General features: G+C 40.3%; 1 protein-coding gene across 2 annotated transcripts in view; it reads left to right on the forward strand.

Moving 5' to 3' along the window:
• The window catches only part of LOC146645063 (plexin-A1-like), a 316,025-nt gene that overhangs the window by 198,039 nt on the left and 94,395 nt on the right, over positions 1-23,591 (forward strand). For both annotated transcript variants that reach the window (XM_085393236.1, XM_085393237.1), the window contains exons 10-11: positions 7,601-7,801; positions 20,463-20,559. In XM_085393236.1, coding sequence (XP_085249362.1) covers positions 7,601-7,801; positions 20,463-20,559 — 298 coding nt within the window. The remainder of the gene's footprint in view (positions 1-7,600; positions 7,802-20,462; positions 20,560-23,591) is intronic.

A 23,591-nucleotide genomic window follows, 5' to 3' on the forward strand; every position in this document is an offset into this window, starting at 1 on the left:
ATTGGTGAGTCCATCAGACTGTGAACATGGTTTGTCCTCGTCCTTACCTGCCTTCTCATGCTCTGTGATCACACTGCATGAACCTGTCTCTAAGCTCTTTAGCATTTGCTAATTATACACCTTTTTAGTTTGCTGGCTAACACTTTGCAGTCTTTGCACATTTTTAAAGTTTTAAAATGTTTACATTACGTGTAAAAAGATCACGTTTTAATAAGGATTATTAATAAATTGTAACTTGGTAGTTGATTAAACTTTGCTTAATAGTTTTAGAGTCAACAGTTAATTAATAAAGCTGTGAACATGGTTTGTCCTTGTCCTTTCATCTTTCACCATTCAGTCAGATTTAGGCAAAATAAGTTGCTTAGGGTTTAGAAAAAGATGCAGGCTGCTTGTGTGAATGAGATTGTTTGACTCTTGCTGCTCCACGTGCATCATGGAACCAACGCCAAAGCAATAATAACAGCAATATTTAGGAATGAGGACTGAATCACTGATCAGTAATGAACTTTAATAACTAAATCATGATATTATTTAGAAATCCTTAGGAACAAGAACCTCTGACACAGTGCGAACCTCTGCCAAGGCAGCTCACTCTCTGGGCAGCATTTACTGTTAAAGGAACAGTTTTGTATTTTGTATATATTCATTTTATTTCCTTTGTTCTTTTCAAACATAGTTACATACAGTAAAAGCACATGGAAAGTGAAGGCTTTTGTTATTTGTCAATTTTAATTGACAACACTGATCATGCACTTTGGGGTCAGCTTGAAGGAAAGACTTGTGTTAAATGTAAAAGTGAGGTCAAAGGTCAAATATGACATGATATTTGGATACAAGCTATGACGTGATATTGAGAATCCCCACACGCCGGTATCATTTCTGAAATGTTGCCAATACAACCAAAGGTAGTAGAATTTAAACCACAGTTGTAAAGATAAAAGACATCTTATTTGACCGTTTGACCTTATTTGAGGTCAGAGGTCAAATGTGAGATGATATTGACAACACGCACCACACTTGTGAGAATCATAGTTTTTATGTTAAGGCTTTTAGTCAATTTTCAACCAGTAAATCAGTGAGTTGACCTTGAAGACCTCGGTGGACGTAAGCCAAATTTTTAATAGATTAAGATGAGCTCACTCTACACCCCTGCAAGGCTTTATCAGAATTCATTCAAAACTTTTCTGAGTTATCGTGTTTGATAGCACGTATGCAAACTGGGGGAGGTAACAGTTGCACGTTGTATTATCTAAAATTTTAGGTGTATAATTGTCCTCAGAATATATATAGCTGTTGTTGTGTTTTATCAGTGCTGAGTGTCCCAAAGTGACCCATTATTGTAAATCACGTTCGATTTTTCTGTAGTGCTGATGGGAGGATGGATGAAAAATCATCAAACGTGCCTATTTCCTGCACAGCAATCAGCCAACCATTTTTCAGACACGTAGCAGATCGATCTGCAACTTTAGATGAGTGGTGACATGAACATCACTTTCATTTTGTTATTTGTTGGGGATAAAAGGACACCAGCGTGGGGTCCACATTAGAGTAGCACATTTGTGTCAGTGTAGAACTGTAGCATGAAACATTTCTTGCTGACTGGTAATAAAGTATCACAGTGTCTTACTTGATACATTACACTGGCTATGATAGGTTGCGTATAATTCCTGAAGTAATTATTTTTATCACGCAAACTACTGATCTAAACTTCGATGCTTGTTAACAGTAAATTGCTGCCGTCTAAAGCTTAATTTACTGATACTTTCCAGTCTGTTTGCAGCACCTATTATAGGCTGTTAGGCCTAGTTTTCTGATCCATTTATGCCTCCAATTTTTGTCTGAAAATTGCATTTGTGATTGGTTTAAATAAAGATTGCCTGATGGATGTACAGTTCAACCGTTTCACAAGCAACACAATCAAAGACTGAGAAACAAAGCAACAAAGGGAGAGAGAGCGCTACAGAGAACCTAAAGATCAAGTGTGAGCGACAGGAAGAAAGAAAAGAGAGGAGAGAAGGAGAGGGATTAGAGGAATCCCCCAGGTAGAGAGATTGTTGTGTCTCATTGTGTAGAACCGCTCCGCTATCTGATGCAGACTCAGCTCTGACACCTGTCACCACTCCTAATGAAACAGCTCCCACAATCCTCTGCTCTCCAATCTTTTGTTCATTCCCGCCCTCCTTTGTGCATGTTTCCCTCTCTTTTTTTTCTTTATTGGTTTGTGGAATTGTGCGTCTTTGTATTCTATATGTAGACCCTATGTGGGGAATGCCTTTGTATGTTTGCTGAGGGATGTGTGTGCGTATCTGTTCCTCAGAGAAATGTTGCGCTGTGCTTTTTAGTCTGACTCTGGTGCATCAGCAATAAGGAACAGACCTCAAGAGAGAGAGAGAGAGAGAGAGAGAGAGAGAGAGAGAGAGAGAGAGAGAGAGAGAGAGAGAGAGAGAGAGAGAGTGTGTGTGTGTGTGTGTGTGTGTGTGTGTGTGTGTGTGTGTGTGTGTGTGTGTGTGTGTGTGTGTGTGTGTGTGTGTGTGTGTGTGTGTTGCTGAAGCAATAGGGACCAGTGAGGGCAGCAGGGAGGCACAGATGTGAAGTGGCATGCATTTGTGTGTGTGGGTATGTGTGTGTTTGTAAAGATTGGAACAGATGCCTGATTGTGGTCCTTATGATGATGACAATGACTCTTGTTTCATCTTGTCCAACCCCAAAATACACTACTTCCCTTTTCTCTTTTTAAGTTTTATTAGATTGGAGCAGGAGTTCATTAGGAGCCAGTCACTATGTATGAATGCTTAAAATTACAACTGTCAGCCTGACTAAATGACAGCCTGCTTTACCGGGCTCCATGGCATCGGCTTGAGCAGTTCTCTGTCTTCTCCCTTTCTGATTTCTTTCCCAATGTTCCCTGTCTGAAGGGGGAAAAAAACCCGTTTGTCCCCGTCTCCTGCAAGGCTTTCAGTAGTATATCCTGTTTGAACCAGCCACACCAAGATGGGGATACTGTGGCCATAAAATGACCACAAATGGTCAGCAGCAATTCATAGTTTACACATGACATCTGAACTACTGGGACACAGCCACCCGGTGGGCAAAAACAGTACTGGAGTCCTTTGCTCTCCAGCCATCATTTGAAGATCTTCAAATTTAACAGATAGTTAAAATGCCAGATAGTTACTGTGCATGATGCATTAATCAACATTTATTTACAGCTGCCAGAAGGCTGTAGAGTATGGCACCAAACTGTGAGCACAATTCTTCGAACCTTGCCTTACAGACCAAATCACACCAGTCCCTGCTTCTCCACAGCATCCCAGGCTGTCAGTGGTGGCTCAGTTATTCTGACATTGGAAAACTACTTGGTCAACTTTACTGTTATCACAAGACAATGTGACAAATTAATGCTACCGGAGCTTATGCTCTACACTCTAAATGTCCCAGTCAACAAAACTTAACATTTCCGTGTGGTAGTTTGTGTAATCTAGCTACGTAACACTTGCGTTTGCTTTAACGATGAACAATTTCTTGTTCTTTACCTCCCACATGGCGGCGTTATTTACCCATCCAGATCAAATGTATCTGTCATGTAGCCGTGTATGGTGAGGAGTTCTCTACAAATACGTAGATGTCACCAAACTGGAGCTTTGGGAAAGACGTCACCAGTTTCAAGGATTTCAATAAAGCTGTCAGGGCAGAATATGACTCACAGTCAACAAAATTCATAGTTTCTTGTCTTGCAGTACTACCAACTGTCCACTATTGGTCATTATGGAGTGATGTTTTGCCCCTTGGGTAGGGAGTCAGTGACATGACTGAAAACTATGGATACTATCCATTAAACAGATAGGCTTTGATGTTTAAGTCATGGTCTCTTGGTACTAAAGGGACCCACAATATGCCCCTTTGAATCCCCCCGACTCTATTATACCAGTACCAGCAACTGAACTATTGATCCAAGGCAGGACGGATCCATGATTTCATGTTATTTACAACAAATTGTCACCCTGCCATCCAAAAATCGTAGTGGAAAATAACAACTGTCTATTGTTAAGTTCAGGTGAAGTTTCCTGTTCTTACCTGATACATGTGGCACCTGGTGGTGTTCCCTTGCTGTAGCCCACCTGCTTTAAGGTCAGATGTGCTGTGTGTTCAGAGACACTCTTCTACATACCTTGGTTGCAACAAGTGGTTCTTTGAGTCACAATCCGGTTGTTCAGTGATGACGCGACGAATCCTACTTCCGGGTCTAAAGTAGTCTGCGTTTAATATGGCTTTTGTGTTGTTAACATGTTTAATGTTATGTATTTTCTTCTACTTAATCTCGAAAAAGCTCCTAAAACAGTCAGTGATCCCTGTTGACCTCCCTCGGCTTTTATTACCACTAATCATTTATTTAAGCTCAGTTTTTAAAACCTTAGGATGTAGCTACAGCCCAGCCCATGCAGCAGTATATGAATGACTAACCTCGTATTGTGGATGGATTATCTCAGTAGTTCTCCTGGCTGAAGTTTGGTCCTTTTACAGCATCCTGCCATGCGATTACATTTGTTCCTGACCACCGAGAGCACTCACGGTAACTTTTATCGAGTGGAAAAAAAGTTAGCTTGTTTATATTATGCTAACATAGCTGTGTCGCTAGCGGTCACGTAGCACATCATTATATACCAGCTAGCCAAACTTCAGTAACCCTGCAAACGTCACTGCTGTTTAGTTTTCTGTCTTCATTTATGCTGGAAGTGATAGCAGAGCTGTACGTTTGAATTTGTTTCCAAAACCCCGCAGTCAGGACATGCTATATTGTATTTAGATAGAAGCTAGCGAGCTAACTCCCTGCTAACTTCTAACTCCGTTAAATGTCATAAATTCCGTTTTCATGGATGCCTGGATGTTAAACTCAATTGTTACACCTGGTAGAGCAGAACGCTGATCATTTTATTAAAGATGAAAGACTTTAGACAGTTTTTCAACTCTCAGTAATGCCATAGTGATCGTTTGATATATGGACCTGCAGCGGAGTTTAGACCCAGACACGGCTAGTGACGTCAGACTGAACAACCGGATTACCTTTCTTTTTGTTCAATTCGCATTTGGACTCGAGGATTTTTTTGCCGAGAGAACTGCTGCTAGATATTGCTATATTTTCGGTTCATTCTCTGTAAACCCTAGAGATGGTTGCACAGGTAAATCCCAGTTTTTGAAATACTCAGACCAGCCAACAACCAAAGTCATTTAAATCACCTTTAAATCGCCTTTCTTCCTCATTCTGCCAATCAGCAGGTAGTCTTGACCATGTCTCCATGCCTAAATGTTGCTGCCATGTGATAGGCTGATAAGATATCTCCAAGAAGTAGTTGAATAAGTGTACCTAATATTGTGGCCAGTCAGTGTAAATTATCTTCAGTAAGAACATGTAGCAGACACAGATAATAGAGGTTTGTGCTTAAAATGGCTACTTGTTGTAGTTTGAGAAAGATGTATATGATAACAACCTTGAGTTTACCGGGTGACATTTTTCTTTAAGTAAATATTTAGATGATAGAGTGTGCAAAAAGCCCTAACACCATCTGAAAGGAGCACCATAGTCATCACAATCTCCTAGTTCAGTTGTGATGAGTGGGGAACTTAGTTGTAAAAACCGTTGGAAATGTTGACATGTGTTTGTGTGACTAACCTTTAGAGCCAGTCTAAAAGAACTGCAGTTTTTGGCACTTCTGTGGTGGCTTCATTTTTCAGTCACTGGAGATGACTTTGATTAGAAAGTAATTTACAGTATGGGAGAAAAACCAAAACAATTAGCTCCAGCCTGCTAAAAGCTCAGCGCATTTGAATGTAAACACACTTTCTTGCTGTGCGTGACGTTCCCAATAGCACCTAGTCATTTCATTCACTGCAAAATAAATTTTACGGCAGCTTTAAGAGCGTTATTAACGACACAACATAATGCCTTTCAGAGTTACACTGGGAAGCAGTACAGCAGGTCATAATTACTTTATGCTTTCCTCGTTTCTTGTCATCTTCTTTTCTGCATCGTGCAGCTTTCTTGTTCGCTTCTGAGTGTTTTATCTGCTCTTTGGACTCAGGCCATAGAATTTTGAACTACATGTGCGATGAATGCGCTGTAGATTCACTCAGCATAAGCCCGTATGGAGTTGGCGCGAGTCACCTCTGGCTTTGAGTGTGCACCATATTTTTGTGAAGGGAGCTGAAGAGTCTCTTGGTGCCATTATGTCCAAATTTCTCTCCTCTTTCAGCATCCTCTCTGCTGTTCCCAGGCCAATCTGCAAGTCATTACTGGTGTTCCATTAGACAGTGCCCCAGCACAGAGCAAACTCATACCGAGATTACTCTACAGACATTGAGGCTGCCAGTGTGCTTTCACTTCGACTATTCATCCCTGGTTTAAAATAGCATGCAGCTCCCACTGATTTATCAGCGCACATATAAACGTTTGCCATCCTAATAGAAAAATTATAGCTCGCTCGATGGCGCTTAAACTGGAATAAAATTTCATTTAGACATTGTAGTTGGGTTTTTGGATGGCCTTATTATTGTTTACCCCGATCGCCAGATGAATACCGAACACATACTTTAAATGTAATTACAGACTTTATGATTTTGCAAAAGCACTTTTTTTAGCCTTTCACACTGCACACAGTGTCTTAACAAGTCAGAGCTTTTTCAGCATGTTAGAACAGTATATTATAGTTGAATCACTTTAGCGTTTTTAGCAAGCTGCTTTCATCGGGAAGGAAAGTGTCCTAGTGATGGAGCACGTGGCTTAGAAGCAAATGAAGTGGCACCGGTCCTCAAATTTGGATATGATGACATAACTGGATCTCATTTAAACTCAAACTGATAAAAACTAATTGAAATACATACATACAGCCTCACAGTCATGTCCCCTCTGTAATCTGTTAGACCTTCGTGTGTTTTACAGTGCAGCATGGTGGAATTAGTAATGTCCGTGTTCCTGGGAGACGCTGCCTCCGGCTCTCAATTTTGTCCACGCAGAAAGAATTAGAATATCCTTTGGTGGATTCTTTTTCCGGCAAAAACACATGCCTAATATCCATAAAAGCCTCATTAATATGGGGAAGGGGGTTGGTTCCAAAATGGTACTCTTTATGACAAGTAACTGCTACGTTCAATATTCCGTGTTTCATAAATGGTGTGGTGGTGGTGGTGGTGGGAGGAGTTGGATCCTCAGGAGTGTTGGTAATTTGTAAGCGGAGATTTTAGGCTGGTGAATTTTCAGTGAGAACAAAGGAGGCCGGGCTGCATGTGGAATCCTGTCTAATGGGGTTGGGTGCTCTTAGGGAGAAAAAGAAAAGGTTTCATAATTACGGTCATCAGGGAGTTGTGACAGATCCTGATGCCATTTCTAATTCATAGTTTTGATTGCAATAAAGAGTAATTTTCCATATCGTGGATCATGTTCAGTATGTCGTTTTTGGGGAGTTTTTTGCCATTACTTAACAGCTTTTTTTTCTCTGGATCTGTGCAGCAGCAAGGTGTTTCGCCCAGATCTGCAATTTAACTAAAATGTTCTGTCACATTCTCTGCTTATTATTGTCTTTGTAACTCCTTTTTTCCTCACCTCCAGGAGTGCCCTCAGATCCTGCCCTCCACCCAGATCTACATCCCTGCTGGAGTTATGAGGCCGATCACCCTGCTGGCTCAGAACCTGCCCCAGCCTCAGTCTGGACAGAGAAATTACGAGTGCATCTTTCACATCCAGGGCAACACGCACAGCGTCCCGGCTCTGAGGTTTAACAGCACGAGCATACAGTGTCAGAAGACCACGGTAAGCATTGAAGCACACGCATATTCGCATGTGGGGAGGCGAAGTTTCCCAACACTCATTTCTGGACAGCCGTGCTGCTGTAAACCAGCGATGTGGGGCAGGAAGACTGGCAGTAATAGACTGGTAGAGCAGAGAGCTGAACTGAGGCATATGGCCACAGGGACTGACTGTCGCAAAAACCACTCTCTCTTCATTCCCACTCCTCACTCCAGCCTCTTAGCCTTCAGTCAAACTGTCAGCACTAAAAGGGGAGCGACCGCTCCGGCGCTTTTAATTTCCCGGGCTCCAATCAGGGCAGGAGGCAGAGGGGAGGCGTTTTTAACGACACCAATTATGACTTAACTTAACGAGACATATGATTAACATGCAAAGCGCGCGCCGCGGCACTCACTCACTCACGCTGATAGCTCCAATAGCGAGTCCTCTCAGTTAAAAAGGCAGCAGGAGCGGCCGTGTGGCGCTGGCAGCTTTGCGGGGCTGCCTTTTTTTTAGCCTGTCACACACTTGTCAGCGGCTGCGGGTCATTTGCCGACTTCTGCATCGCCACTGGGCTCGAAACACGACGCTGATTTGCGGTCGCTTGCTGTTTTTGAACTATACAGCATCGCCCACTTTCTCTCCACAAAAGGAAGAGATTGAGCTTCAGTGCTGTGATCCTGGAAATCGGTCTGCCTCTGATGTTGGATGGTGACACAAAAAATAGTTCTGGGGTATAGTATTGAAGTTGATTTGCAGATCGTAATGATGCCTCCTACAGTTCTTTTGTGCTGTGGAAAGGTAATTTGCGCTTATATAGTCACTTGTGTCTCTATAATTGCTTCATGCAAGTGAGGTTCTTTTAGATTTGGCTTTTTGAGTCGTTATTACTGGTTTCTGGCAGATTTGTCCTCGGTGACCCGATAGTTGAAAGCCTATTGAATAGAGCATGAGCAAAAATACTAATTGCTGTGTGTCTGCTTGAATATTTAAATGACCTGGTCAATGTCACAAGCTTTCTTTTGGATTCAAATTCATTTCGAAATTACTTTTACATTTCTTGGAATGAGTTGAGACTTCAATTGTTGACATTATAAGACATTTATATCTAAAAATGTGTTATATGTATAATGTTGATTATTTTTACTTTTCATGTTCAGCTAAATAATAAATATTACCCCACAAAATTCTGTCATCAATATATTAATGAAAAATAAAAAGTAAAATTATTTATTTTTACAGCAGTAATTTGTTTTCAGAGGATTAATGATACAAGATTCAACATCGAGCTAGGGTAGCTAAGCCAGACATTTGGTTGGTATCAAAATCTGCATTTGTAACTCCATCATTTAAAAAAAAAAATCCCAACACCAACAACTGAAATTCATCACAAACCAGGACAGAGCTATCACTGTGCTTTACAGATGCTCACTGTTGGACCTCTGTCCTGAACTCCTCCGTTTATTTCTGGATTAACTACCACTTGCCACTCATTTTCAGTTCAGTTCTGTGATTAAAGAAAACAAAAGAAAGAAACTGAAGAAAATGAAAGAAAAAGCAGGCAGTGTCCAAAGAAAACATTCAAAGGACCTTCAGAGAATCTGGAGAACTATTGATCAAAACATCTTTAAAAATTACACAAAAAAGTCCGGCTCCAAGGAAGGAAAGGAAATGAGGCGTGGCTCAAGATTTTACACAGCACCAAATACATTTTACATTACCTTTTTTATTGAACATAATATTTCTATCAAATGCAGTGGATACAGATTGTTTACAGCCTGTTTCATGGTTATTAAATGTAAGTATTTAGCATATATAAACATGTAATTTAGGCCTTGTAGTTTATATATTTTCAAACGTTTAAGTATTCTCGCATAACGATTATGACTTTTGATGTTTGAGTTTATCTGCTGTCACCATGAAATTACTTGGCTGGTTGGTGTGTAACATCCTGTTGCTAAACAGGTTTGCCTTATTAGTATCTTTAAATTTGTTTCCCTGTTATCACCGTGTGTTACTGGCCATTTGTCCATAAATTTCAGTCTAATATTACCTTTACCTAATGTCCCGAGCTATTACTTGGTTAGTACTTGGGTAATTGCCTGGTACACACTTCAACTTTTGACCCCACTATTTTCACATTTTTAGCTCTAATAAACATCGCTGCTCTTTGTTGTTCAAATAGGATGGATATCTGTTATGGTTTTTCTGTTCACTCTGTGTTCTGAAAGCCTCCCACACCTCTGAAACCAGCACTTACTCCAGGAAATAGCAGTTTGCATCCCTAGTGTTTGATAGACTCGGATACATTCATTACTACACCACTACTGCTGCTGCTGAGAGTTGCTGATTCTGGAGGACAGAGACCTTTCCTCAGCAAAACTATGATTCACTGGCAAAACCACATGGATATACACACACACGCGCAAACATACACACAAGTAACGCTTATCCGCATGCATTTATTTTTTCACTCCTCGGTGCACTTTAATGTGTTGTAAAAATCTCAATGTTATCTCTGGAAGAGTCAGGAAGCATAGTAAAATACAGGTCTCAACACAACTTTGCAGCTGTTGATGAAGCTAGACATAGGAGGCCGAAATGTGTGTGTGTGTGTGTGTGTGTGTGTGTGTGTGTGTGTGTGTGTGTGTGTGTGTGTGTGTGTGCGCCTAGTGAGGAATCCTCCATTTCTCCACCTCCCCCCCGCCTCTCAGCTCGTCAGGTGGGACTGTGATAGGATCCAATTAAGGGAGCTGTAGATAAAATGATGATGAATTGCAGTGGTGCGGTAGACTGACGGACACAAACATACGCACACACTCAAACACACATGCGCCGGCCCGGCAAATGGAAAAAGAAGGAAGCAAAAAGACAAAGAATGAGGGAGCCAAAGAGGAGGTGAGGGAATTAGGGGGAGACAATGACGATGCAACAAAGAGTTTGATGGAGGAAGTGAAAAGAGGGGAGCGAGAAGAATAAAGAGAGACAGAGGACTAAGCTCAGCACGCAGACTAAAGGGAAACAAACAAATGAGGGAGAAACAGATGGAGACAGGATGTATTTGGAATATAAAAGATGTGCATGTTTGAGAAAGTAATTCTGAAAGAAAAGGAAATCATGAGGCGTGAAAAAGTGAAACTGCTGAGAGTAACTAGAACAGCAGAAGGTGGAAGGACATTTGGGACAATAGGGATTGGTTACAAAGTTGTTCAGCCATGCAGGGCTGGTTTTCAGACATATCTATTCAGCTCAACAGTACTGTACTCACACAGCTGTGTTAACTGTTTAAGGAGCTGTGGCAGTTTAAATGTCGCAAACTCGCTTTGACAAAATAAGTCATTGCAAAACTGGTATGGCAAACTATATATAGCCTTAGTAAAATATCTGCATGCTTACACTCTTAGATATAGGGATAAAGGACAGCCTTCAGTCTTCCTGATCCTTTTGTTCTCCAGTTGCCCGCTGGGTTTTCTCCAGCTTCCTCCTACAGTCCAAAGACATGCATGTTAGGTTAGTTATTGATTTGAAGTTGACTGTAGCTCCAGATTTAAGATACAGAGAGCTCTGAGTTGTTTTTAAGGCTAGAATAGCTTTACAAAATCCAGTCTATTCCCATGTGAGTATAGATTGAATTGATCAGTTGTTCTACGATGATATTCAATTTACAAACTGCAATTACAATTGCAAAGCAAAAGCAGTGCCAATACCCTCTGTTAGTGTTACAATGGCAGTACCAGCATGGCAATCACTGATTTTTCTTAGTCGCAAAGAAGTTGCTGTCCTGTTTTTCTTGTGTGACTGAGGAGTTTCAGGGTACTGCACCAGTGGCAAGCCATCTCATTACTAAAGGTACAGCTGATTAATGCACAGGGGCTGAACCAAAACAGAAGCGTTCCCCAGCATAGAACTAAAACAACATGCTGAAAGACAGTAAAAAGGCTCAGCTAAAGTGCACATAACTGGGGAGATCTGTGGCTTTTCCTTCACAACACATAAAGTCATTTGATATATTTTAATAATGAAATATGTCGTGGTACAACTTTCATGAAATTTATAACTTTTAAACACACAGGTGTTGTCTTTGTTCCAGGTGTAAATGTGTGTGGGGTTTGCTTTACTGTGATTGCATAGAAAAAAATGAGAATGGAAACATAAATAGAGAGAATCACCAAACAGAAGATCTATCTGTGATTGAGAACCTGCACTCCGGCTAGCATTGTCTCCAGTATTCTCTGTAGGGATTTTGTGTATATGTATCACAGCTGGCTGTGACTGGGGTAGTAGAGGGTAATAAATCACAGAGAAAATTAGCCAGCAGTAGATGTACACTCATCCATTCAATCTTACTGTCTCTTTGTGCATTATTTAGCCCCTCACCAAACACTGAAACATTGAACTTGCATACTCAAATACATGAGGGACCTGCAGTATGCGTGCACACTGAAATATTCACAGGAAAACACATGGTAGCGTGCACATTCGCACACAGGTGCAATGCATGCAGGCTGCGAGGATACCTACTGGTTTGTTCATGGGCAAACACACACACACCCACGCATGCACACACAGAGCCTCCCCAGGGGTTTGCAAGCCTAACGTGAAGCAGACATATGGAGATTCTCCACATGATCCTCTTCCTAATCATGTGGAGCAGACAGAGACTGTAGCATCAGCAACAACCAGCAACCTGCTTTACATGATTTATTACACTGACACACATAGGCTATCAAATGTTGTGTGTGTATAGCTGTGTGTATTATCTTCCTGCTATAAGTATATGCATCTGGCACAGTTCTGAGCAGCACAGTAAATTTTGGGAGGATGACAGACTGTGTTCAACTGAATGTTCACGGTCCACAAATTGGGCTAGCCGTAAGAGAGGGGGAGACTTTTCCTAACTTTCACAAACCTGTTATAGAGTGCACAGCTAATACCTCTGCAGTGCAATGTAGTGTAATGATTTCGTCCTGCAGTGGTTTATCGTAAAAATATTTTTGAAATGCAACTAATTTGCTAAGCTAATCACATTTTGGAAAAGTAATGGGTGTGTCCTTCATTCACAGAGGACTGTAAGGAGTGGCAGAGTAGGTGTTTTAGTAGTAGTGATACTGCAGTATGGAAATAAACTGTTTCAACCTAAAAACTTGCGCTGAATATCTCACACAGGTAAAATAGTAAAATATGCTTAAATCAAAAATAAAAGTCCTATATGAGAAAAATTGTCTCGTGATTGCTAATACCATTATATCACTCCATATTACCGTAGTACTTATTGCTTTATATACAGTAGTCAATTTTTCGACAAGTAGTGCCTGGTCTAATCAATAACAATACATGCTATGTTTTAAGTAAGAATATACATGCATATATGTATATGGAATATAATAAAAGATTTTTAAAAACTACCTCCTATTTAAAACTGATAAGTATAAAGCACTCCAAAATAAAGTATTTGTATGTAATTAACTTACTGCTTACTTAGTTTGTTCATTTTTGCAGATTATATATTGTTATTTAGATCTCTATATTATTTTAAACCACTTTGGAGGGGTTCAGTAAAAAGAAATGCAAGTAAAGTTTTATTTTTAATCTTTTTCTGATTATTTTTTTGGAGTTAGATCTACTTCACTTACAAAAGTTTCAAATTTAACAAACACCTACTTCTTAATTTTCACATAACTTTAAGTGAGATCCATAATTGGCAGTTGCAGCTCAAGTTATTGTGCTGGATGCAGTGAAAAACAAATTGGATCACTTCTGACTTTCAACTTGAATGAAAACAATAAAGAGGAGAGTTACACTAGACAAAGTTCAGTAAGATGGCAGGGCTTTGTGTAAAACCCCCACTTCAGTAATGAGTAAACCAACAATCTGTAAACCTACTGCACCCATATTGTCACAGGTAAAATAATCTAACATTAAAACACCCAATTGTCCACGCTTAACTAAGAGTAAAGCACTGTGTCATTAAACAAACGGTGCAGTTTAACTGAAAAACACAGCTCCATGGGACTGGCTACTCAACCTCCACAAACCTCCTTGATATGCACCCCTCAGGATCCTACAATAACTATTGTAAACTCCAGGCTATAACAGTTGTCAGCAGGGCATTACTATGATTCTGTGCTCAGTAATATTGTTTTTATTGTAAAAGGTAATGTTCCAAGCAGTGAAAATATTCATCTAGTTGGCAGTTCCTCCCACTTATTATGTTGCTACAAAATAAATTAAACAACATATTGTTTGTTGCCCGAGTATGCCTAAAAAGCTTAGTTTGGCTACATAAAAACACCTTGATAAAGAAAAAATGCACAATGTCTTGTGTTTTGAGGAGAAATACTTTTTAAATAAAGATGACAACTAAACAATTCACTGTACGGATACAAACTTGATTTTATATTGGTAATAGCTATTTTAACCTCAATATATATACAGTACCTCATATATATATGCGCACACACACACACACACACATATATATGAACATACACACATATACCCGTTTTGTTCAGTAATCACACTTTAGTTACAATTATGTCGTTACTTGCAAGACAGTTACCTACACGGCAAGTGGGTCGGAAGAAACCAAAAACATCAAAAGTGTCTTTTCCTTCCTGCACACTTGGGCTACAACAAGCTGATTTCAGTTTATATGGAGGGAGGACAACAATGGTGGAGGGGTGTTAAACGTTTTGGGAGTGGCTATTTAGATGTTACTGTTGTTTTTTGTTTTTTTTTATTGCATGAAAAAACAAGCAAACTATGAAAAAAAAGTGCAAACTGGCTCAATGACAGAAAGGACCACGTTATCCTGCTATCACAACAGCAACTATTAGCAAGCATCTGCACAGGTAGCATGCTAACACAAAGCTAGCAAAGAACCCAGCATGATGTTAAACCAATAGTTGTGCCATGAAGTGATTTTCAGTAATTGCCAAAAAACTGTTGGCCATATTTAACCTTTTGTAAATGACTTGTTGGCCGTTAATCTGTCAAACGTATCTTAAAAATATCTCATGAATGATTTAAAGTAATTTTGAGCCAGAAAGAACATTACCACAACATGGACATGGGTAGCCCGACAGCCAGAGCCTTAAAAGTGGACAAAGGCAGTGATGAGCAGTCTTCACTTTCAAGGTCTAAGATATTATCCCTAGTTTCTGTTATAATCCTTAGCTTTTTTCTCCCTTTGAGTTACTGTTTTGGTTACTTTTTCTCAGTGCCTTCTGTGATCTCACTATCTGCATTCAACGGTTTGTCTAAAATGACTTTGTCATTCAGTTTCTTCCTGTTTTATTTTGAAGGTGGCTCTCTTTGCTTTTACATACCTGCTTAGTTCCTTTCCCCACCCTCATTATGGTCTTGACTGAGTTCTCCTGTGCCTTATTATCCATCTTCCTTTAGTGATTATTTAGTCTGTTTTTTCTGCTTCGCTCTTTGTCAGGTTGCTGGGTATAACTGTTGTTCCTGTGTATTCTCTCTCTCTTAAGTAGCCTACATTTACTTTGTTCTTGTTCTGCATGTAATTAGGTCACCATTACATTTGTGATAAAACGTGTTTGCTGACGCTAATTAACTGCACTTCCATGCACACAGTGTTTACAGTAGCCTGTATACCATACGTTCTCTGTGATCTTAATACTGGGGAAATTAGTTGTATCATCCATTAAAGGGGATGCGGTATCTATTTTCTTCAGTGCAAAAGCCAAAATTAAACATATGCAGTTTATTATTATTTGATAATCCCGTATTAAATTGGGTAGAACTGTAAAGGAGGACTTGCTGAGTGTATATGTGTCTGTGTGTGTGTGTGCACTAGTAGTATATTTTTAACACATACTCAGGTATCCTTCAACATGACTAATTACATGAGTGTGACCTGCACATGGACACAGACACACACACATAAATGTGTGCATGTCTTGCTTTTTCTAGCTCTGCCCCTCTCTCCAGCCAGCTGCTCTGTTTCGTTAACATCGGCACTTTTCGGTTCCTCAGATGCTCGCATGCTCCCTTGGTCTCCCTCTCTCTCTCATGCACACACACACACACACACACACACACACACACACACACACACACACACACACACACACACACACACACACACACAGCCCATATCTATTCATACAATCCATAGAGACATGCAATCCATGGAGACGATTCATGTAGCAAGAGAATAAATGAGTGCAGAAGCAGATAACGAATGAACCTGAGCCAGGCTGGTGTGTTACTGTAATGAGGCCAGGGACGGCTTTGTGCTCACCTTGTACTTTTTACACCTCCTCCCCTTCCCTCTTCTTTTTTCTCCTCTTGTCACCTCCCCTCCCTCCCTTGTCCCCTCTCATCGCCCATCCTCCTCTCTATGCCTCTCTTGTCCCTTATCTCCTCCATGGTTAAACTTCTCTTCCTACCACTGTCCTCTACTAATTTTTTTCTTTTTGCCCCTGTTCTCTCCCTCTTACTCCCCCACCTGTTCTTCTTTTCCTCTACTTGTCAACCCATACTGACTCTCATCGCCTTTCCTCTCTTTATTCTTTGCCTCTACATTGCTGCCCTTGTGTCCTTGTTAATCCCTGCTCTCCGTTGCTAATACCACTCCTCTCACTTTCCCCTTATCTGCTCTTTAGCTTCTCTCCATCCACCTAACTTTCATCTACCACATCCTCTTTTTTCCTCCTCTCCTCTGCTCTCCTCCCTAGGGGGACCTACACTGAGAGTTGTCTCAGGTAGATTAATTACATGCAGTGACATGAAGGAGCTGGCCAGAGGCTTTAGTAATGAGTCTGATTACTCATCTCCAGCAGCTCTGTGCACTCAGGGGAGGAAAGGCGGGACAGTAGGCCAGCAGAGGGGCCTCTCAGTAGGGAAAGAGCAACTTTCACATATGGGGTTCCACCAGTACACCAGTGTTTCTGGCAGCAGCAGTACCACCAATCTGAGATGGAAGAGTCAGTTACATGCTTAAACCTTATCTCATGTTACTTAAATAATCTGACTGTGTACATTTCTATTAAGTAAGAGAAAACTTTTCAGTCTGAAGTCATTTTCTTTGGCATTTAGAAAATAACAACAACAAAAAAAAATGCTGGCTACTTGTTTGTGTATCGCTGCACTCGGTGTTTAAATTAGACTGAAGAATGAAGAAGTTCTTCAGAGCAGCATGGCAAAGACACAAAAGAATGATTGAATTCAGGAGAACTTGATAATCACGAGAACAAAAGACAACAATCATTCCTCGTGAAGCCAAGAATGTGGTTTTGATTTTTTTTTGTAAGAATTATGATCAAATTAATGTGATGTTTTGCCAACAAGTAAAAAACAGTCATTTGGAGGGCAGGTTAACTTCTGACATTCTTTTTTTTTGTTAATCAAGCATTTTGATTTATCTGAGGAAAAACATGTTTATTAGGTTATAAAACCAATTTCTTATTAAGTTATTCTTTTTACTGGTTTTCACTGTGGTGCAGGTTGGTTGCCAGTTCTTCCTTGATGGCAGCCTGCATATAGACAGTGACAATCAAACATTATGTGGCAATAAATTTTGTAGACGAGCCAAGGCGATGTAGTATATTACAACTGATATTGATATTTGGTGATTTAAGTATTTGATATTTTGATGGAGGCATTTTTTTAAAAATTGATTACCTTTAACATTTGATATGTGCAATTATTCATGAGTCTTCTTGTATTACTCATTTACTTTCTGCCCAGCTCAGCTGCTTGTTGCATTTGTGGTGTTCGAAAATGAAATGCATGTTAGCACCAAGGAAGTTGCATTGTGCCCTCTGGTGGATAAACTATGCAACATTCATAACAAAGTTGAAGGGTGTTTCTCACATCTCTTCTGTCCTTTTTAAAAATATATTTTATCGGCTATTATAAATGTTGCTACTGATATATCAGCAAATAGCTAACACAGGCTGATGCATCACCCGGCTTGTATTCTACAGGAAGAACATCATGAAGGATAGAACAAGCATCAGTTTCTGTTGTAGCCCCTCCCATAACCACTGACATCACTGGTTCCAACTTTGATCCCAGTAGTATCGTGACGCAGTGGCAGTTTGTCAGGTTAGGCCACGTAACCACAGAGAAAAGCTGTGACCAGCGTAGCATTGATTTGATTTGATTTACATTCCTCTAACAATGAATCCTAACAACTCCCCTGATTAACGATCTAGTCCAATCAGCAGGCCAAAATATAACTGGTCCACTTATTTTCCATTGTAACACATGTGTCTGTGTACCTGATGACAGTCCCATCAAATTCAGCTCTACTTTATCTTCAGTGTCTAACGAGTAAATATCATTATTTATTTGAGCATGATAACCTCATAGTGTAAACATCATATCAGGATTGACATTAGCTTTACAGTGTGGGTGTGTGAGTAATGCTAAATTGCAGTTTTTAAAATGGCAAAATGTGCATAATCGCATTTTGATTTACTAAATTTTTTGAACTTCAGCTTTGCAGGCCCTTGGCATACCTGTTGTTTAATGACTTTATTTCTAAAGTGGTTTTAGCTTCCTCCTCTGCTGCTTCTGTCTCTTTGTGTTTCCTCTTCTCCCCTGGCTTCCATCTCCCCTCCTGTCTTATTTTTTCAGCGTTAAATCAGCTTACCATTTTTCTGGGACTCCGGAGCGTCCCCCAGGAAGCGAGTTAGACAGTGGGTGATGCTCAGTGTGACTGGGTGGCACGGTGTCACAATGTGGTTTGTGTCAGCATTTTAAACCATGTGACAGCATGAATAAAGCATGATGTGGCAGGCAGCGGGGTGGGCAGAGACTGACAAGGGAACAAGCCTGCCCAGTGTTTTGGGGAAGGCTGACAAGTCGAAACTCTTAAAGTTTAATGGGGGCCACGCCGCAGAGAGAAGAAAGGTAGTGTGTGGGGATGTGTGTGCGAGTGGGTCGTGTGGTTTCATTGGGTTTCCATAGACAGTCCTTCAACCAGTGGGATGTAATAGTGTTACTAATAAAGTCAACAGCCTACTTCATGCATGGTGCGTCAGGGTCACATTGAACTAGTGGGAAGGGAATATGTTCAGTCAGCCTTTTCTTTGTGACAGAAGTGCTTCTGGTTGAAGCTCTCCTCTCTGGAGCTGTTGACCTCCCAGAATCCTGTGGTTTCATTGGTTCATTGTTCATCACATCATCGTATTGTCTCAATAAAGATCCAGGAATCCCACATTTTTTCTTCTCTGGCTGCTTACAATGTTCCCTTTGATTTTTTTTTTTCCCCCCGTGTTTGTGTTTTTCTTTTTCCTCAACTTGTCCATGTATTTCATCTTTTTCATTAGAAGCATAACTGAAGCTGTGACTACTCTATCAAAGCAAATCTGTTTATTTCAAAGGTTAGTATGTTTGTATGTTATTGATCTTACTCTTTATAAAAGATTGTCTTTGAGAGGTAAATGTAAAGCAGTCATATAACCCCAAAATTCAGTCTTTAGCCTGCCTTAAATGGACACTAGGGAAGTTTGTATCATTGATTGTACAATGTAGTGTTGTGGCCATAGAACAAGGGCGCATTCGCATTTAGTTTGGTTCCCCATAAGCTTTTAATTGCTTTCACTCTGCAGTTCTGTCAGCCTCGGGATACAAATGTGAATAGTGGGTTGTACAACCAAATCTGGAAAAAGACTAGTGACTTCTGGCAGCTTTCCCCAAGTAGATGAAGTCATAGACAGCGGAACAACTGGAGTAACTGTCTATAAGTGAGCAGAAGAAAAGGAATCTTGTAGCCAGAGATGGAGAAGAAGGACACTAGATATCAAGATCAAGAGCGAAGCCTGGACAAGCGTTTCCTTGATGGAGAGAATTTTGGGGATTAAGAAGGTTTAAAAATGACACTAGCAAAAAAACCTGCTCTTCGCGACAAAACAGCATTTTTATTCTTATTTTAAAACACTCAAGTATCACATTATTATTTCCTTCAACCTCCTCCCCACAGCAAGTATGAGGTCCTGAATTGGAATAAAACAGATGCTAAGAGTAATCCCGGCAGCAATCGCAATTCCAATTGGGGGGGGGGGGGGGTTTAAGAAAAAGGAGTTTATTAACTTTGTCCAGCAGATGTGAACAACAACAGCAGATCAACTCCACAGTAGTGGAGAAAAGTTCAGTTTGTATCACAAGTTTGTGTGTGTGTGTGTGCGCATGTCTCAGGCCCCATTGCCCATACAGCATGCCTGAGCTCCATCTACCAAATCCAGTGTGTCAGTGAGCAAATTGGAAATGCCAATTTCACTTTACACCGCTCCGTATCTTATCTTTCGCTTACCCTCATCCCACCACTTAGCTCATGTGTAAATGAATAAGGTCCTCTCACATACATAGCACTCTTTGATTTCTGGCTGCCTTGCCGTCTTTGACCACCTCTCCTTTTCCGCATCGCCTCTCTCCCTCCCCTCGTCCGCCTGCATTCTTCCATGCCCGTTCAACTGTAACCCATCTGTTTTTTGTTTTTCTCTACGTGCATCCATGAAATATGTCTGTTTTGGCGGATATGGAATTCCGCTCGCGTGCGTTCTTTCGCTCTTTCCCTGCCTGCAACGAGCAAGTCTGGCTGAATCACTATGCAGATGACACTATATCCCACACAATTCCCAATTTGCATTCAATCCATTATAGAAGAACAATTTCTCACGCGTTCCTGGTCTTGTTTTTCTCTTCCCTGCAGTACGACTACGAGGGCAGCGACATCAGCGACCTGCCGGTTGACCTGTCTGTGGTGTGGAATGGAAACTTTGTCATCGACAACCCGTTCAACATTCAAGGTAGAGAGCTTTCTCTTTTCTGTGCTTCTCTGACGCCTCCTTCTTTATTGTCATCTCCCCTTGGGGAAGCATGTAAGCATTGTTACTGCAAGAAAAAAAAAAGAAGACGAATCGGCCCCGCTTGTTTATTTGCTTGTAATGATTTTCTGCGAAGCAACAACAAGCGTGTGCAGCTGTCCTCCTCCGTAAGAAATCTGCAATTTCATTTTTGACAGACCGTCAGGGAGAAAGGTGAAAGTGTACCAGTGGTTTGGCAAAACACTGTTCACGAATTAGGGATTTAAAAGAAGAAAAGAGGGGCAGAGGGAGTGATTGATGGATAGCGATGATAACAAACAAACATCCCAACGCAGAAATTAATAGGGATGGATGTTAGAGAGGAAGATAAACAAATGGAGAACGCAATAGGCAGAAGAAAGGATGAAGAGGAAGAGCGATGGGTGGATGACAGGTTGATAAATGCGCTACGTAATGGCGGGGTGTGGGTGTGGGGGTGTAGATGTGAGTAAAGGGATTGATAAAGAAAAACAGAAAGCGACATGGAGGGATGGGATTTATTATTTTTAATCGCTATTTGTGCATGAAGTGGAAAACAATTACCAATTCTAAATTCTTTATCAAGTGTAATATATTGGGTGGTAGAGGCTAATGATTTTAGACGTCCCATTACACAAGATAATAAAAGTCTTGCTCTCAAGTGTGTCATACAGTCTTTGGCTGCGGATGCACGTGCAGCCTCAGATGAACGAACCCTCTCTGCTGCTTTCTGTCTCGCGTTTTGTTTTCGCTCTTAAAAAACTGACACCCTTGCACATTTTAATCTGGCAGCCTTTGTGCTGTATCTGACCTCTTTTTGACAGATGTTAGACGTGCCATTCACTTTCAGATGGCTCGGAAATTAGCTGCATATTGGTCACGACCTAATTCTCCTGCCTGTGCCGTGTTTTTTTGTTTAAAATTTCCTCTTTTAAGGTTTTCCGCCTGTGCCGAGACATCCTCCTCGGGGATTAAACCTGCTGCGTTTGGCACGTGCGGCGCAATATTGTAGCTGTCGCGATGAACTAAATGATCGCATTTTTATCCAATCAGCTTGATGGAGTCATTGCTGTAATTTTTAACTGTAGATTTAATGACTTTTTAACTGTGAAGAGTGTCAAGGAAGCAATACAGACCCACATTTATCAGAGAATCTGCAGGTGCTGCTCTTTGAGCAATGAGCTACTCCATCAAATAATAAAGATTGTTGAGACATCCATATTCTGAAGAAACAATGTAATAATGACATTTGCTACCACTAACAGTCACTACAGCAATAAAATTAAGATGAGGTCTCAAACACAGTAGGAGTTTGGACCATATAGTATTAACCGATGTATGTTTATGCCAAATCTGACCTAAATTAACTGTACTGGTAATCACCAAAATAATTTGTTATGTTTGTATCGTGGTTAATCCACCAGTATGAGCACACTCTTTAACTGAAATTACATTTTGAATGCTAAAATATAATTACTGTTGTTATCCATGGATTTTCAAATTTCACCGTTTTACAACAAAGCGGGGAAAAAAATTGTAAAATAGTAAAGCACATTATTATTTTTTTTTAATTGCGATGCCAAATTACAGTTTTTTACTTCCATTCCTGAATGAAAAATTTAGTTTTAGTTGTTGAACACTATGCTTGATTAATTTCTTTTTTACTTCGCTGTGCCGGCTCAAATTTTGGGTATAAATTCAGATTATTTGCTTAATGACTTTTAGTTTTACACAAGTTTTTGACATTTTTAAGCATTGGACATGAGTTTTTTTTAGGAATTTACAGTAATATATGTATCCTAAAGGCTGATAGTAAATCCAGCATTGAATAGGTAACAGGTAACACAAAACTCTGATGGTTCTGTGTTTGTGCAAGGCCACAGTGTTAGCATGTTTGTGTGTATTTAAGATTTGTCAAACTATCAAAGTTTTGTGTTTGTGTTACCTGTTACCTTTGGGTATTCACCGCTGGAGTTTCATGATTTTGGGAAGGTTATAGGTGAAATATTTGATTGCGTGTGCTGCCTGACATTTGACTCTTAATGTATTGTAAATGTTTTTAAGCCACAATTATATAATTGCATAGATGCTAAAATGGATCTGGTATGCTTTTTGTTGTTTCTGTCATATACTAGTGCATTTGTATATTAATATGAATATTTGTATATTAATATGAAGTTTACTGGAAGTGAAAAGTGTGATGTGATCCAAGCAAGGTATTGAAGCAACAGGGAGGGCTGCAGCCTTCTTTCCAATAAAGTCTATTCAAGAACTTAGAAGAAGGTAGGAGTGCACTGAGGCTCCAACCAAGTACAGAAACATACTTTTCAGGAGATGGACATCGTTGTAAGGCCTTTTTTAATAATAATGCATACTTTATTGATCCCAGTGGGGAAAATACTCTCTCTGCATCTAACCCATTCACTGAAGAAGTGAGCAGCCACCAATCAGGCGCCTGGGGGGCAGTGTGTAGGGACGGTACCTTGCTCAGGGGTACATCAGGGTAGCCGTTTAGTGGATTCAAACCCTCGACTTTCCGATCATGGGGCGACCACACTACCTACTGAGCTATCCCTGCCCCATATTGATTGATCTTGGGAATTATTCGTATAACATATACTGTGATAATTGAAGCTACAGGATTTCTGATTGTCACAAGCCTGAATTTGATTAGTTATAAAGTAGACTACAGAATTTAGTGGGTTTTTTTGTTTTTTTTTTACTTTTTGAATTAAATTACAAAACAATGAACTTCACCATGTTCTAATTGTTTCAGATGTGTTAGTACAGCATATGCTTACACTGGTAGATGCTCACGTGGATTTAAAGCCGGTTGGCTTTACATGAGCATGAGTTGAGGGGCTCTGGTAAAGCTCACTGTAACACAAAGATAATTAGAACTGTGCCTCATGCAAAGCAACTCTAGTTGAGTCTAAGAGTAAATGGACTGGTTATTATTTTTCAACTCTGCTTAACAGCTTTACACAGCGTCTCTC

Source organism: Rhamphochromis longiceps, linkage group LG20, assembly GCF_057381845.1.
Source record: "Rhamphochromis longiceps isolate RC_006_pf linkage group LG20, R_longiceps_female_GT1.1, whole genome shotgun sequence".
Lineage (NCBI taxonomy): Eukaryota > Metazoa > Chordata > Actinopteri > Cichliformes > Cichlidae > Rhamphochromis > Rhamphochromis longiceps.